The sequence below is a fragment of the Rhinoraja longicauda genome, chromosome 10 (genome assembly GCF_053455715.1).
Source record: "Rhinoraja longicauda isolate Sanriku21f chromosome 10, sRhiLon1.1, whole genome shotgun sequence".
Taxonomy (NCBI): domain Eukaryota; kingdom Metazoa; phylum Chordata; class Chondrichthyes; order Rajiformes; family Arhynchobatidae; genus Rhinoraja; species Rhinoraja longicauda.
Window position 1 is genome coordinate 26,534,976 of NC_135962.1, and position 14,335 is coordinate 26,549,310.

Below are 14,335 nucleotides of genomic sequence, written 5' to 3' on the forward strand. Positions count from 1 at the left end.
TGAAGAATGAGAGAAAATCGGTGTCATGAGATCTGTTATTTTACACTCACGTTTATGCACTGTTATTTCCTGTTAAGGTTTCCATAGTTGTACATGTAAGCTGTTATTACTATACAATGAACAACTATATCACTATATGATATGTACTAATTGCATGTTTCTTAAATCAAATGCTCAGAAATCTATCAAAATGATTGCATCTGGCAAAAAAACTAATTTTAAGGGAGTTGAAAATATATATTTTACTGTCTTGCAAACTAAGACAATTTTAATGGATTACAAAAGAAGTATTAAACAAGAAACAAATAGTAAAACAGGCATTAACAATGCAAATCTGCAAGAATAAAATAGGTGAGGAAAACACTTCATTTGAAAGTACACCAAAATGATTTTAAACAACTTGCTTTTAAATATTTTAAACTTATGTTGCACACTGGAATCCAGCCATATTGCAATATGTAGATTAGCTTCGATGCTGTAGATCAGCTGGATTTTCTTGCACTTTCTTGTAAACAAAGATTATTCAACCCTATTGGAGTTAGGTCACATGAAAAGGCATTTCCATCACTGCTTCCTGAAGCTACCAAAATCATTTACATGGATTTGAAAACCTACACCACAACAAAGCATTCCAACAATCTTTCCTCACAATCTCAAATCTCCCAATTTCTCATTAGCATCTCTGCACTGTTTAATATTCTTGGTCAACATTGTCATCCTTCTTCAAAACCATCATGTCTTCAATTAGGTCATTTCAAAGTCCTTCAAAAGTATATACCAGACTATGTTTCCATGCTGCATCTCTAAACAAACCAAAATTGTTCACAGTTCTTTGGATTTGACCTCACTGTACATCAAGACTTTGTTACTGACATCATAATTCAAATAAAGGCTTCAAGGTGCGACAAGATTAAGAAAGGATATCGTATCCAAATCGAATCGTGTCATTCACTTTCAGCATTACGTACATTTGGTCAGGAATCCTCACATCATTTACAAAGGTCTGCAGAGAAAAATGCAAATACAATACAATAAGTGGATGAAAAGTGTTCAAATTAAAAAGGATAAATTCAGGCAATTCTATCAATGTGAGGAAAATAAACAGTAATCTTTAAACAAAAGGGCTGAATCACAAATTAGAAATCATATTGGAAGCTTTTGAATTAACCGCATATGCTTACCATTATTTGAAACACGCGGTGATGGAATGAAACAATAGTCTGGGCCAGTGAACTGCATTAACAACATGACAATACTTATGGTGTGAAACAGTGGCTTTATTGTTTCTCGACATACCCCATTCAGACTTCCAAGGTCCTTTACCCGGTGCTCATCTGTAGCTGTTTCATAGTTGATTACTGCGTGCTGCTTGTCTACACTGCGAGACTGCAAGAACACATATGAACAATTATTAGAAGAAAATAACTACCTTCAATATCGTGCTAATTGGTTCCAATTTAGCATAGTTCTCCTTGCATTCCAAGTATTTACAATTAAAGTACTACAGTATATGCTTCTAAAGTCCATCATTTTTTATATCTTTAGAGAACAGTTTCTAATTAGCATCAAATACATCCTAAATAAATGTAAGTAATATTTAAAACAATCATAGGAAACCTTCAAACTATCTTTAATCAGACTCTACTGGGCTCTTTTTCTAAACATTATTCCCTTTATCCTGCATCTGTACGCAGTGGACGGCTTGATAGTATTCATGTATAGTCTTTCCACTGACTGAATAGCACACAACAAAAAAGCTTTTCACTGTTCCTCATTGCACATGACAATAACAAAGTTAACATTAGCATAAACATAATGAAAAATGCCTCTGATGTCAGCAAGCTTGTGAAAGGCAGTGGAACAGAGGCCTCTAGCCCAGCTTTGCCAGTAGGTGCCACAAACAGAAGATACAATTCTCCCTGTTGGATGGGTTTCCTCACGATGGGTTTCCGTCCGATGCTCCGGTTTCCTCCCACATTCCAAAGACTTACAAATTTATGGGTTAATTGCCTCTGCAAATTGCCCCTCACGTGTAGGGAGTGAATGAGAATATGGGATAACATAAAACTAGTGTGAATTGGTGATCGATGGTCAACGTGGACTCAGTGGGCCAAAGGGCCTGTTTCCATGCATTATCTCTGATTTAGTTTAACATCATAGCAACATTTAAAGTAGAGGGCCCCATTAAGCATGATCTGCCCAATAAAACGGTGAATATAAGCACTTGGGACATCCTTAAGTCATGAAAAGGTCCATATATTTAAGTCTTTCTATTCTCTCTAATTACCGCACGAGGGTTTGGTTAAAGTGAGGGAGCGATGTGAAAGAAAAGACAAGAGCACTATGGGAAGATCAAGGGAAAGAAGAGACGAGGGTGGGAGAAAAGAGATGGTAAGACACAATTAAAACACGGCACTGCATCTCCACCCACGAATTGTTAAAAATCATCAGCATTTTATGCATAATCTAAAGATAATCAATTCAATGTACAAAAATAATGTTACCTTTAACCTCAAAAAAATCGTGAAAGGTGAACTTCTGAATTGACTGTCAATTGCTTAATAATAGACTAGCATTTTCCTTCATAGCAGTATTCGGTTAACCTGTTTTCTCTATCCTTTTTTAAATAGTGAGATTACATTGGTAATCTTCCTATCAGTAAGAACTGAATTCGGAGTACTAAGAATGTTGGAAAACGATCACTAATGCATTGAGTATTTGCAACATCATATCCTTCATTACTCTGGGATGCAGACCAGTGTGATCCGGACATCAATCAGCCTACATTCCCTTCTATTTCCCCAACACCATTTCCTTATCAATACAGATTTTCTACAGTTCCTTTCTCTCATTGATCACTAGGTTTCCTAATAGTTCTGGGAGATTACTTGCGTCCTTTTTGAAATGGAAGCAAACTATTTTTTCAATTTGTCTTCCGTTTCTTTGTTACTTAATAAATTCCTCTATTTTGTTTATAAGGCGCCTACATTTGTCTCGCTTAATATTTCGACCCAACCACAAGGAACAAATAGTGATTTATTTTTCAATTCAGTTTGTTGTGTTAGGAATTAAATTGAACATTAATAATTGACATCAATTTGCACAATAGTTATTTTGGGTGGTTCTGTATCTTTAAACCTTTCAGTTGCATGTTACTTTTATCACTTCCTTTCATGACCAATAAATTAATCTAATTTTCAATCAGCTACCAGACATTGCAATAAAATGAACAAATGAACATACCAAAGTTCTGTACTTTAAGCTACATGTAAACACCTGAAGAATGGACCAGGAGCAGATTAAAGTGCTGGGAAATTCTTGACAGCTTCTACTCAAGCATTAAAAAAATGTTTAAATTATGATTTAAAATGGTGAAACTATTTTAAAATTTACTAGTTAAATGTAGTAGTCAATCAGTTGGAGGTAAATATGCACATTGGAAGATTGTTCTTTTGTTTCTTGAATTCATATTAAAATTCAGTCCAAACTAAAAAACAACCTGAGATTAAAAGCTAATGCTTCCCTTTGTCTGATAAATCTAACAAAACGAGTTTGGGCAGTCTCAGTTCAGTTTCTAATAGGAATGGCTCAAAACAGCTCCAAACAACAATGTCACAAGAAAGTAGAAAAAAGTACAATACAATACAATACAATACATCTTTATTGTCATTGTACAGGGGTACAACAAGATTGGGAATGCGCCTCCCATACGAGGAGTAACTGCAGATACTAGTTTACAAAAAAAGACACAAAATGCTGGGGTAACTCAGTGGTTCAGGCAGCATCTCTGGAGAACATCTCTGGTAACCTGATGATATTGGTGGCACGAGGGTTTACCGCACAAGAGTTTAGTCAAAGTGAGGGAGCGATGTGAAAGAAAAGGCAAGAGCACTATGGGAAGATCAAGGGAGGTATGTAGGTTAATTGGCTGGGTAAATGTAAAAATTGTCCCTAGTGTGTGTAGGATAGTGTTAGTGTACGGGGATCGCTGGGCGGCACGGACTTGGTGGGCCGAAAAGGCCTGTTTCCGGCTGTATATATATGATATGATATATGATATGAAAGAAGAGAGCTGGGTGGGAGAAAAGAGATAGGTTACATTTTGGCTCAGGATCCTTCTTCAGTCTTAAGGGCCTGTCCACTTGAGCGATTTTTTAAGCGACTGCCAGCAACTGTCAAAGTCGTAGCAGATCGCCGAAATTTTCCTTTACCCTACGACAATGACCACGGCTAAGAGATTACACTGTCTTCTGAAACATTGCAAAATTCCCACACTTATCAATGCTTCTCCGGCGTCCTAATTTTCGCTGAAACCACTGACAAGTCTGTAATTACTTGAGAGTTTTGAAATATAACATCTTGCCCGGGTTATTTGAAAACCAAGCTTCACGGTAACAAGGCATAAACTGGATTTATTAATAGCAGCATTAAGAAATTTAATTTTAAATGTGGTAAAATGGATTTTTGTGCGGAGTGTGGGCATTCTTTGAAAATGTACGGGAGATGCATATCTAGTTTCTGGGTTGCATATCTGGGTTGGGAGCCTACTTTAAAAGTAATCGCTGATGGCCAAAAACATCGCAAAATTCCCACGCTTACCTGACCATCAAACTGTCGACTCCAATCTACCTGTCAAATGTCCTGATGGTAAATAAATTGGTTGAACACAAGTATTTTATGGTATCTTCAAATGACTTTACTAATATGCATTTAATACTAATATGCATTTAATCTAAATGCATCTGCAACAACCTAGCAAACCTGGGGACAGCATGCGACAGCGCCCGCAATAAGCAACGATACCTGGCGACAAATTTCAATTCAGTTAATTTCTCAGCGATGCGCCGAGATCCACTACGATTCTTTGAAGACTCCTCAAGATCATGCCCGCGCGACACCCCGGCGAACTGTCGGCGACAGCAGTCACCTTAAAATTGCCTAAGTGGGACAGGCCCTTTAGTTTAGTTTATTGTTATTATTGTCATGTGTACAGTGAAAAGCTTTTTTGTTGCATGCTATCCAATCAGTGGAAAGACTATACTGTACATAACAATCAGACTGTCCACAGTGTACAGACATAGAAACATAGAAAATAGGTGCAGGAGTAGGCCATTCGGCCCTTCGAGCCTGCACCGCCATTCAATATGATCATGGCTGATCATCCAGCTCAGTAGCCTGTACCTGCCTTCTCTCCATACCCCCTGATCCCTTTAGCCACAAGGGCCACATCTTCAACCTTCTGTAGCTCTTGCCTGATGAGGGGAGAAGTGGGAGTGACCGGGGCGAGACTGGTCATTGATGATGTTGGTGGCCTTGCCGAGGCATTGCGAAGTGCAGATAGAGTCATATCATATCATATCATATATATACAGCCGGAAACAGGCCTTTTCGGCCCACCAAGTCGGTGCCGCCCAGCGATCCCCGTACATTAACACTATCCTACACCCACTAGGGACAATTTTTACATTTACCCAGCCAATTAACCTACATACCTGTACGTCTTTGGAGTGTGGGAGGAAACCGAAGATCTCGGAGAAAACCCACGCAGGTCACGGGGAGAACGTACAAACTCCTTACAGTGCAACACCCGTAGTCAGGATCGAACCTGAGTCTCCGGCGCTGCATTCGCTGTAAAGCAGCAACTCTATCGCTGCGCTACCGTGCCGCCCTGAGTCAACGGAAGGGAGTTTGTTTTGCGTGATGGTTTGGGCTACGTCGAGAATTCTCTGCAATTTCTTGTGGTCTTGGATGGAGCTGTTCACAAACCAGTCAGTCTGAAGAAGGGTGTAGGAAGGAACTGCAGATGCTGGTTTAAACCAAAGATAGACACAAAATGCTGGAATAACTCAGTGGGACAGCATTTCTGGAGAGAAGGAATAGGTGACGTTTTGGATCGAGACCCTTCTTCAGACCCGAAATGTCATCTATTCTTTTTCTCCAGAGATGCTACCTGTCCCGCTGAGTTACTCCAGCATTTTGTGTCTATCTTAAGTCTGAAGAGTCCTGACCTGATACCTTACCTATCCATGTTCTCCAAAGTTGCAGTCTGACCTGCAACAGAGTTACTTCAGCATTTGTTAAACACTTTGTGGTGCTTTTTATTCTAAACTGGAGAATGTGATATTTAATATGGAACAGAATATAATACCAAGTGATATAAAATATTTATTCTGCTGTGGTCCAATTCTTTGTAACTTAGTATATTGGCTTATCCCACAAGGATGGGCTTCTCCCTCAGTGGACTGGAAGAACACCTTCACAGTGGGGAAAGCAGTGGTTCAAAGAAAGCACCACAAGTATGGTTAAGAATGGGCAGTAAATGCTGTTCCTGTTAGGAATACAACCCATGACAGCGAAATAATATAGCCAAAAAAGCAAAAATGCTAGTCTATTCATAAAGAATGATACTTGACAACTTTACTGATTTTTTTGAGGAATAATTAGAGGGTGGGACAGAACCAGTGGTTGTGGTGTATTTGGACTCTTAGGAGGCATCCGACAAGTCCCAATAGGAGTTTAGTGTGCAAAATTAAAGCATGCAGGAGTGGAGACATTGTTTTGATAGAAAACTGATTGGCAGACTGGAAACAAAGGGCAGTAATAAATGTGTCCTTTACCAAATGGCAGGCAGTCACTTGTGAGATATTGCAGAGTTCAGTGTGAGGATCCCAGCTGTTCACAATATATATTAATGATTTAGATTAGGGAATATGTAATAGCTCCAAGTCTGCAGACAACACAAAACTGGGTGCGAGTGGGAGCTGTGGGGGAAGCACATAGAACATTCAATGTGATTTGGAGTGAGTGGGGAAGTCCATGGGTGATGCAGTGTAATATGTGATTTGGTGGCAAAAAAAACAGGAAAGCTGGTCACCTGAAGAGAGGTGCAGCAAGGAAAGGTACAATGTGACCTGTGTGTCCACATCCATTAATCAATGAAAGTAATCACACAAGTGCAGATGGTGGTTGAGGAGGTAAATAATACGTTGGCTTCCATAGAAGGACCAACATTGGTCTCCTCATTCGAGGAAGAATGTTATTGATGTGGAGGGATTGCAGCAAGGTTTCGCCAGACTGGTTGCTGGGGTGGCAGGACTTATGTAGTAAAAGAGATTGGATAATTAGAACATAAAACAGTAGAGAAGAGGAATATGCCCTTCAGCTCACAATGTCCTCCCATATAAGGCCTAACCAAGCTATTATAAAGCTGTAGCATAGCTTCCTGATTGTTATACTCGATGTATGTCCAATAGACCTTGAACTTTAGAGATACAGTGCAGAAACAGGCCCTTCGGTCCACGCCAACCAGCAATCACCCCGAATACTAGCACTATCCGAAACACTAAGGACAAGTTACAACTTTACTGAAGCCAATTGACCTACAAACCTGTACGTCTGTTTTTGGAGTGTGGGAGGAAACTGGAGCATCTGGGGAAAACCAACGCGGTCACAGGGAGAATGTATAAATTCTGTACAGATATAACCTGTAGTCAGGATCGAGGCTAGGTCTCTGGCGCGGTAAGGAAGCAACTCTACAGCTGTGCTGCCCCCACACACCTTCCTTAACATTATCTACTTACGTTGCTGCTTTCAGAGAGGTATGGGTGGACCCTAAAATCCCTGTGTACATCGTTTAAGGGTCCTACCATGAGCCTTCATCTTACATTTGAGCTCACAAAAAGCAACACCTAACACTTACCCTGACTAAATTGCAGCTGCTATTTCTCCACCTGTGCCTGATCTATATCCTGCTATATCTGCTTTTTTCACTGTCCGCAACTACACCAATTTATCTGCATAAATGGCCACTCATCTACATTTTGGGCCGAGTCATTTAGATATCTCACAGACAAAAGGCTCAACCAAGTTCATAAGATATGACCTGCCCCGAACAAAGCTAAGCTGACTGTCCCTAATAAAAACATTCTCTTCCAAACGAGAGTAAATCCTATTACTAAGAATCCTCTCTAATAGCTTCCCTGCCACTGATGCGAAGTTCACATGCCTAGGTTCAATTCCCTGGATCATCCCCCATTCCCTTTTTCAATAAAGACACAACATTTACTATTCTTCTCTCCTTCAAGACCTTGCCTGTGGCTAGAAAGGAATCAAAAACGTGCATTAAGACCCCAGTGATCTCATTCACCTCTCTCAATAACCTGAGATAGTTCCCATCAAGTAATCTGGACTAATCCCCTTAATCCTCCTCAAGATTGGATTTACATTTCTGAACAGTGAGAATGGATCTTATAAGAACTGAAAGGTGGGACTGGGCTAAATGCAGATAGGGCTACCCCAATGGTGGGGGAAGTCCAGAAGCTGGCATTACAACGCATGCCATTCAGGACTTGAATGAGGAATTTCTTCACCAACAGGATGGAGTAAGAGCAGAATTCTCTGCACAGAAGGTAGAGTTGAATATTCTCATGCCTAACATGATCAAGGGATATGAGGAGAAAGCGGGAACAGGGTACTGAATTTTGGTGATCAGCTGTTATCATAATAAACAACAGATCAGGCTAAATGGGTCGTGAATGCCTCCTACTTTCTATGTTTCGAATGAGACTACAGATTATTGTGGTATAAAAAGGGATCTGGAGGTCAAAATAGATGACAGAAAACATTAGCATGCAGGTACTGCAAGTATTTAGAAGGATTACTGGAATATTAGCCTTTATTGCAAGGGGTATTAATTATAAAACTAGGGAAGTTCTGATGTAACTTTACAGGACATTAGTGAGACTGCATCTGAATTATTATGTATGGTCCTGGTCTCCGTATTTAGGAAAGCTACATTTGCATTGGAGACAGTGCAAAGACTCACTGAGTTGATTCCTGGGGAAAAAAACGGGTTGACATATGAAGATAGGTTGGCCCATTCATTGTAGTATAGAAAAAGAAGTAATCTTGTGGAAGCATCTAAGATTTTGAAGGGAGTTGACAAGATGGAATCTACAAGGATGTACTCTGATCGGATTATCAAGCACTAGGTAATTTGTTTCAAAATAATGGGCCCAATTCAGTTGTAGATGACAAGGAATTTCTTTTTGCTCAAAATCATGAATCTCTAAAATTCTCCATCCCACAGAGTTGTGCAGGGTGAGTCATAGATTATACTCATTGCAGAAACTGATAGACATTAAACTGAAGTACTCAAGGATATGATGGGGTGAGAGCAGGAAAGTGGTTTTGGGGCAAAGACTGAATCTCTTATGATCTTCTTGAATGATGGAGAGGGTCAAGGGGAATTATTGGCCAATTCCTATTTATAACATATTTAAATAAAAAGGAGTATATGCATTTGATTCAACTCAAGTGAAATACTAATTTCAGCCATTTCTGAACAGCCACAGCTAAGGCAAATGTATTTCGTGCAATCAAGACCATTGCAAGATTCTACCATTCAAATTTGGGTTCTGACAGATGAATAATAATAATCCTAAAATTTAATTTTAGGGCACACAATACCTTCAGTTTTAAGAATTCACAGAAATTAAACATTATGGCTTGAATGGGACATGTATTTAATTTTGTACAGTCAATGGTTCTGCTTCTTTTAAAACAGCATGTCTGATTTTCTGTTAGTATTAATGTCACTAACATTATATCAGTTGGTGATCAACTATACTGAATTAAAAAATAAGAAAATTGTAACCTCCTTGCAATTCCATGGAATAGTTACACTATCCCAGCAATCGATATGAATCCAAGCAGGAACATCCCACACAAGGCACTCATACCTTGGCACTCATACTTTCTCTGTTCATTTACTTATTTATCTATTTATTCACTTCCCTATGTTCTCTAAATCCCTGTAAAGCGTCTTTGAGTATATGAAAAGCGCTATATAAATGTAATGCATTATTATTATTATTATTATACCCCTCAAAATCATCACCCTGAAGATGCACACACCCAAAATATATAGAATCACTTTGCCACCTTTGCACAAATCCTGCATAATATTTGGGAGTGTGTGGACCGAGCATCTTTAAATTAGCACAGTAAGCCCAATTTGACTTTTGATTTAAAAAAACACACGTGGTATGCAAAGATAACTCAGTATTAGCACCTTCTTGTTACCCAATTTTTTCTGCCAGCAAAAAAAAGTTACAAATGAACTGACAACTGCACAGTGAAAATATTTGTAGAAGGAAATGTTCAAAAGAACCTGCAGAAATTCTTGAAAATTATCAATCACAACTGTAATTTTCATGTATGCACAAAAGTAGGGCTAAGTGTAAAGTGAAATCTATTCCCGCAATAAATGGAAAATAAAAGAGAAGGTTCAGAATGAGAATGTACCTCTTTGTACCATTGGCAAAAATCATGGAACAGGGCTCGATACAAATGTTAGAAAGAAAAAACAAAAATTGTTGGAATCCCTCAGTGGGTCAGGCAGCATCTCTGGAGAACATGGATAGGTGATGTTTTGGGTCAGGACCCTTCTTCAGACTATCCTTGTTCTCGAGATGGTGACTGACCCGCTGAGTTATTCCAGCACTTTGTGTCTTTTTTTTTGTAAACTAGCATCTGCAGTTTACAAAACTCGTTTCTCTATTCAGAAGTACTCTTGCCAGTGAGTTGTACATGAATATTCAAAAATGCGGCAATAGCAAAATAAAGAATAAAATCTTCACTTTTTTTCCTGATCTTCTCTTTACAGGTTGTTTTTTTGCGAGCAAGCTAATTCACAATTACTTACCTGAAGCATTAGTTCACAATCTTCTCGCCCAACAAAAATCATTTCTTTTGGGAGTCGGTGGCGAGAGCCACAGCTGCTCACCAGGAACCACGAAGTAACACTCATTCTTGGTGTCTTGGCACCTAACTTCCACAATTCAACATGCTAAACAGGGAGTCAAATACAACAAATTGCATTGGTAATTTGCAGATTTTTTTTCAAAATTCATGTATTAAAAAAGAAATTGGAGTAAAGGGAGAAAGAAAATGTTATTCTTGTATAAAGCAAAATTGATTAGCAAAAAAATAATTACACATATGATTTCATGTTAATAATAATTTCACAAAAGCAGTACTAAAAATACAAGCCACTATATCCATTCAATAATTTGAAATGTCTTTACAAACCTCTGGCATTCTTCAAAAAATATATAAATAAGTGAAACACGTACAATTGTAACAAGATGGGTAAGATTTGATATCAGGAAATAATTACAAGGTCTTCCAAGGTCTTGAATTATTTGAACTACAGGGCTGATAACTTGAAATTCCTCTCGGAGGAAAAGATGAAGAAGAGAAGATAATTTCCAGCTTTGTAACAGAGATTATGTGGTGAACACCGAGTACTGGTGACTCCTGTTTTAACTATGCTACTGAATACACACAGTAGATTGAAACACTGTTTCATAGCAAGAAAGTAGGTCGCCTTCAGTTCCCATCCATTTTTTTGTCAGTTATTTGCCCCGTGCAACCAAAATAATAATGGGGAAACTGCAGCACCCTGCTGAAATTAACCAAAATTACTCAGAAAATAGGAGGCGCGAATGTCACATTATATTTGCGAAGCAATTTTATTTTTTAGATTTAGGTTTGGCCTGTAGGTTTAGGTTTATTTTACAGATTTGAAGATGGAAGTGGGGCAGAAATTTAAACTACACTGCCTGGCTGAATGAAAATCCGTGTACATTTCATCATCAAACATGAACCACCAATATCGAATCTGTGTAAAACTACAAAATGTACGAGTGCGGCTGATCCTCCAGTATTTATATAATTATGGCGCAATTGTTATTTTCTCCCCATTCAATAAATGCTTCAAATATTTTTTTTAAAAAGGGGGGATAAAATCAAGCCCTCCTGACAATCCGCAGCACATCGTGCAGTCAGTCAGTCAGTCAGTCAGTCTCAGACCGTCGTCTGGTCCTCGCCACCATCTGTCATTAAATATTAAGATAATCTCAGCTTCGAGCAGAACAATGAATTAGATGCGGGGCAACTAGGGTTATAATCAAAACATTTGATCAGATATGACTCCCTACAAGAGACCGAGCCAGGGCTGGCAGAGGCTGGTGCTGGGCATCAGGCGGCCGTGCCCGTGCCCGTGCCAGGGCCAGGCCAGGCCAGGCCGCCATCAACCCGGGCCGCAGCCGCAGCCTCGGCCTCTCCGACCTCCCCTCGCCCGGTCTCCAGCTGCCGGAGATCGGCTGCTTCGTCCCCCCGCCAGCACCAGAAGCCGCTCTCACCTTCACTCACAGACGGTGCTGGGTCGCTGCCTCAGGTGCCGCCGCCTCAGCCGCCACATCCCCCGGCCGCCGCCGCCGCCTCCTCCCTCCCGCTCCCTCCCTCCCTCCCTCCGCCGGCACCAGGTTCCTGACGTCAGCCCCACCTGACAGCGGCGGCGGCGGCGCTCCCCACCCGGGACAGGGAAGGTGACTGGTCTGGGCTCCGCAACAAGCCTCTCCTTCCTGCAACCAAGATGCCTATTCACCTGGCAATGCAAGGTGCACGGACGCAGCGCCACTGAAACACAGCCTGCTCAACATCTCTGAGGAATACTCGGTATGCACCAATCCTAAATACATTAAAATAAACAAATAAATAATGCCATTCATTTGTGATACATTAAAATAAACAAATAAATAATGCCATTCTGCCTCTCTTTACAAAATATGCATCAAACCTAAATACACTAAATTGAAAAACAAATAAACTCTGATATCTTTAAACAATACTTGGTATGCATCCATCCTAAATACTAAATAAACTTTTAAAAATACATAAATAAACGATGCCATCTTGTATATATGTTCACATCTCTTTAAAAACACTTAGTATGCATCAATCCTAAATACTAAACTATTTTTTAAACAATAAATTTGCCACCCTATCTGGTGTCACAGTCGTAGAGTCATCTAGCACGGAACAGACCCTTCGGTCCAACTTGTCTTTACCAATCAAATGCCCCTTCAACACTACTCCCTCCTGCCCGCGTTTGGGCCATATCACTGTAAACCTTTTCTATCTGTGTACCTGTCCAAATATCCTTTAAATGTCGTTATAATGGAGCTGTACAAAAGGCCGAAACCTACGTGCCCCCCCCCCCCCCAAAACCCCCCCCCCAACATTATTCAGAATAAAAATTAAACAAAATAAAAACTCTTCAGGCATTCTCAGTGTCTGTACATTCAATCATTTCAGAATCATATAGTACGGAAAAACCCTGCGGCCCCAATTTGTCCATGCCGACGAAGATGCCCCATCTACACAAGTCCCACCTGCCCGCGTTTGTCCCATACCCCTCTAAACCCTTCCTATCCATGTATCTGTCCAAATGTATTTTAAATGTTGTTATAGTTGTTACATGCGCTATAACAATATGTAAATGTATAACACCATTTAAAAGACATTTGGACAGGTACATGGATGTACCTCTTCCAGCAGCTTTTCATATATCCACCATCCTCTATGAAAAAGTTGCCCCTCGGGTTACTTTTAAGGTGGGAGGGAGAAGCTTAGACCTTACCCCTCTAATCTGTACTTTATATTTCTTGTAAATATCATTACGAATCAATACAGTTTCGTGGGTTTGTTCAATTGAGTGACCAAAATTTGCATAAGCAATGAAAGAACACCCAGAAGTAGGATTTGTTCGCTTGCGGCCGTTACTGTCGGAGGGTTGGCGTATCAACCTAAACGTTATTTTTCCAAGACGGTGAATAATGTCAACACGTCGATATATGAAGATTAGACGCCAAAAACGGCACACAGAAGTAAACGCTAATGCCGAGGACACGGGATAGAACTAGAAAAGCGGAATCCATTACCATTTCGGAAATAAAATAGGTTAAGTATTCTGTTGTTGACTCCCTGATCTTCAGAAGTTATTTGCTGGTGTCATATTTAACCTCTTTTATCAGCCTTCGACACACGAGAATAAAAGTCTACCGTTCTATTTGCATCGCTACAACAGTATTTTATGCTTCCATGCCTATGTTGTGACTAATCTAAAAAAAAACTATTTACCAATACGAACTTAAATAAGCGTTAATTAAAATACGCGTAACAAACTTAACTTGAAACCTAAGTGTATATTTGTTACACAGCAATTCACGCTTAAAATGTAACAATATTAGATCAGCTTTGTTACTGTTGTGGCCAATGTGAAAATCCACAGCGTGGTGGGGAATAGTGCGGAGACACGATAGACACTTGCGCCGATGTCCATTGCAGGTTAACATACAGTCACAGTTTAATGCATATAACTCCTGTACGAAATAGTTTCAAAGACATAATTATTAAACCAATATTTTTCTCATAATAGTACAGAACAGAGGTGAAACAGGAGTGGCTGTTTCATTTCACAGTACACATT

General features: G+C 39.7%; 1 protein-coding gene across 5 annotated transcripts in view; it reads right to left on the reverse strand.

Moving 5' to 3' along the window:
- LOC144597293 (centrosomal protein of 170 kDa protein B-like) overlaps window positions 1–12,289 on the reverse strand; it is a 61,782-nt gene extending 49,493 nt beyond the window's left edge. For 4 of the 5 annotated variants that reach the window (XM_078406463.1, XM_078406460.1, XM_078406462.1 and 1 more), the window contains exons 1-4: window positions 12,207–12,289; window positions 10,706–10,849; window positions 1,297–1,386; window positions 923–1,003 (exon numbers count right to left, since the gene is read on the reverse strand). In XM_078406463.1, the coding sequence (XP_078262589.1) occupies window positions 923–1,003; window positions 1,297–1,386; window positions 10,706–10,810 (276 nt within the window). In that variant the 5' untranslated portion in view covers window positions 10,811–10,849; window positions 12,207–12,289. The remainder of the gene's footprint in view (window positions 1–922; window positions 1,004–1,296; window positions 1,387–10,705; window positions 10,850–12,206) is intronic. The other variant, XM_078406461.1, reaches the window with a different exon arrangement.
- Window positions 12,290–14,335: the final 2,046 nt, after the last annotated feature.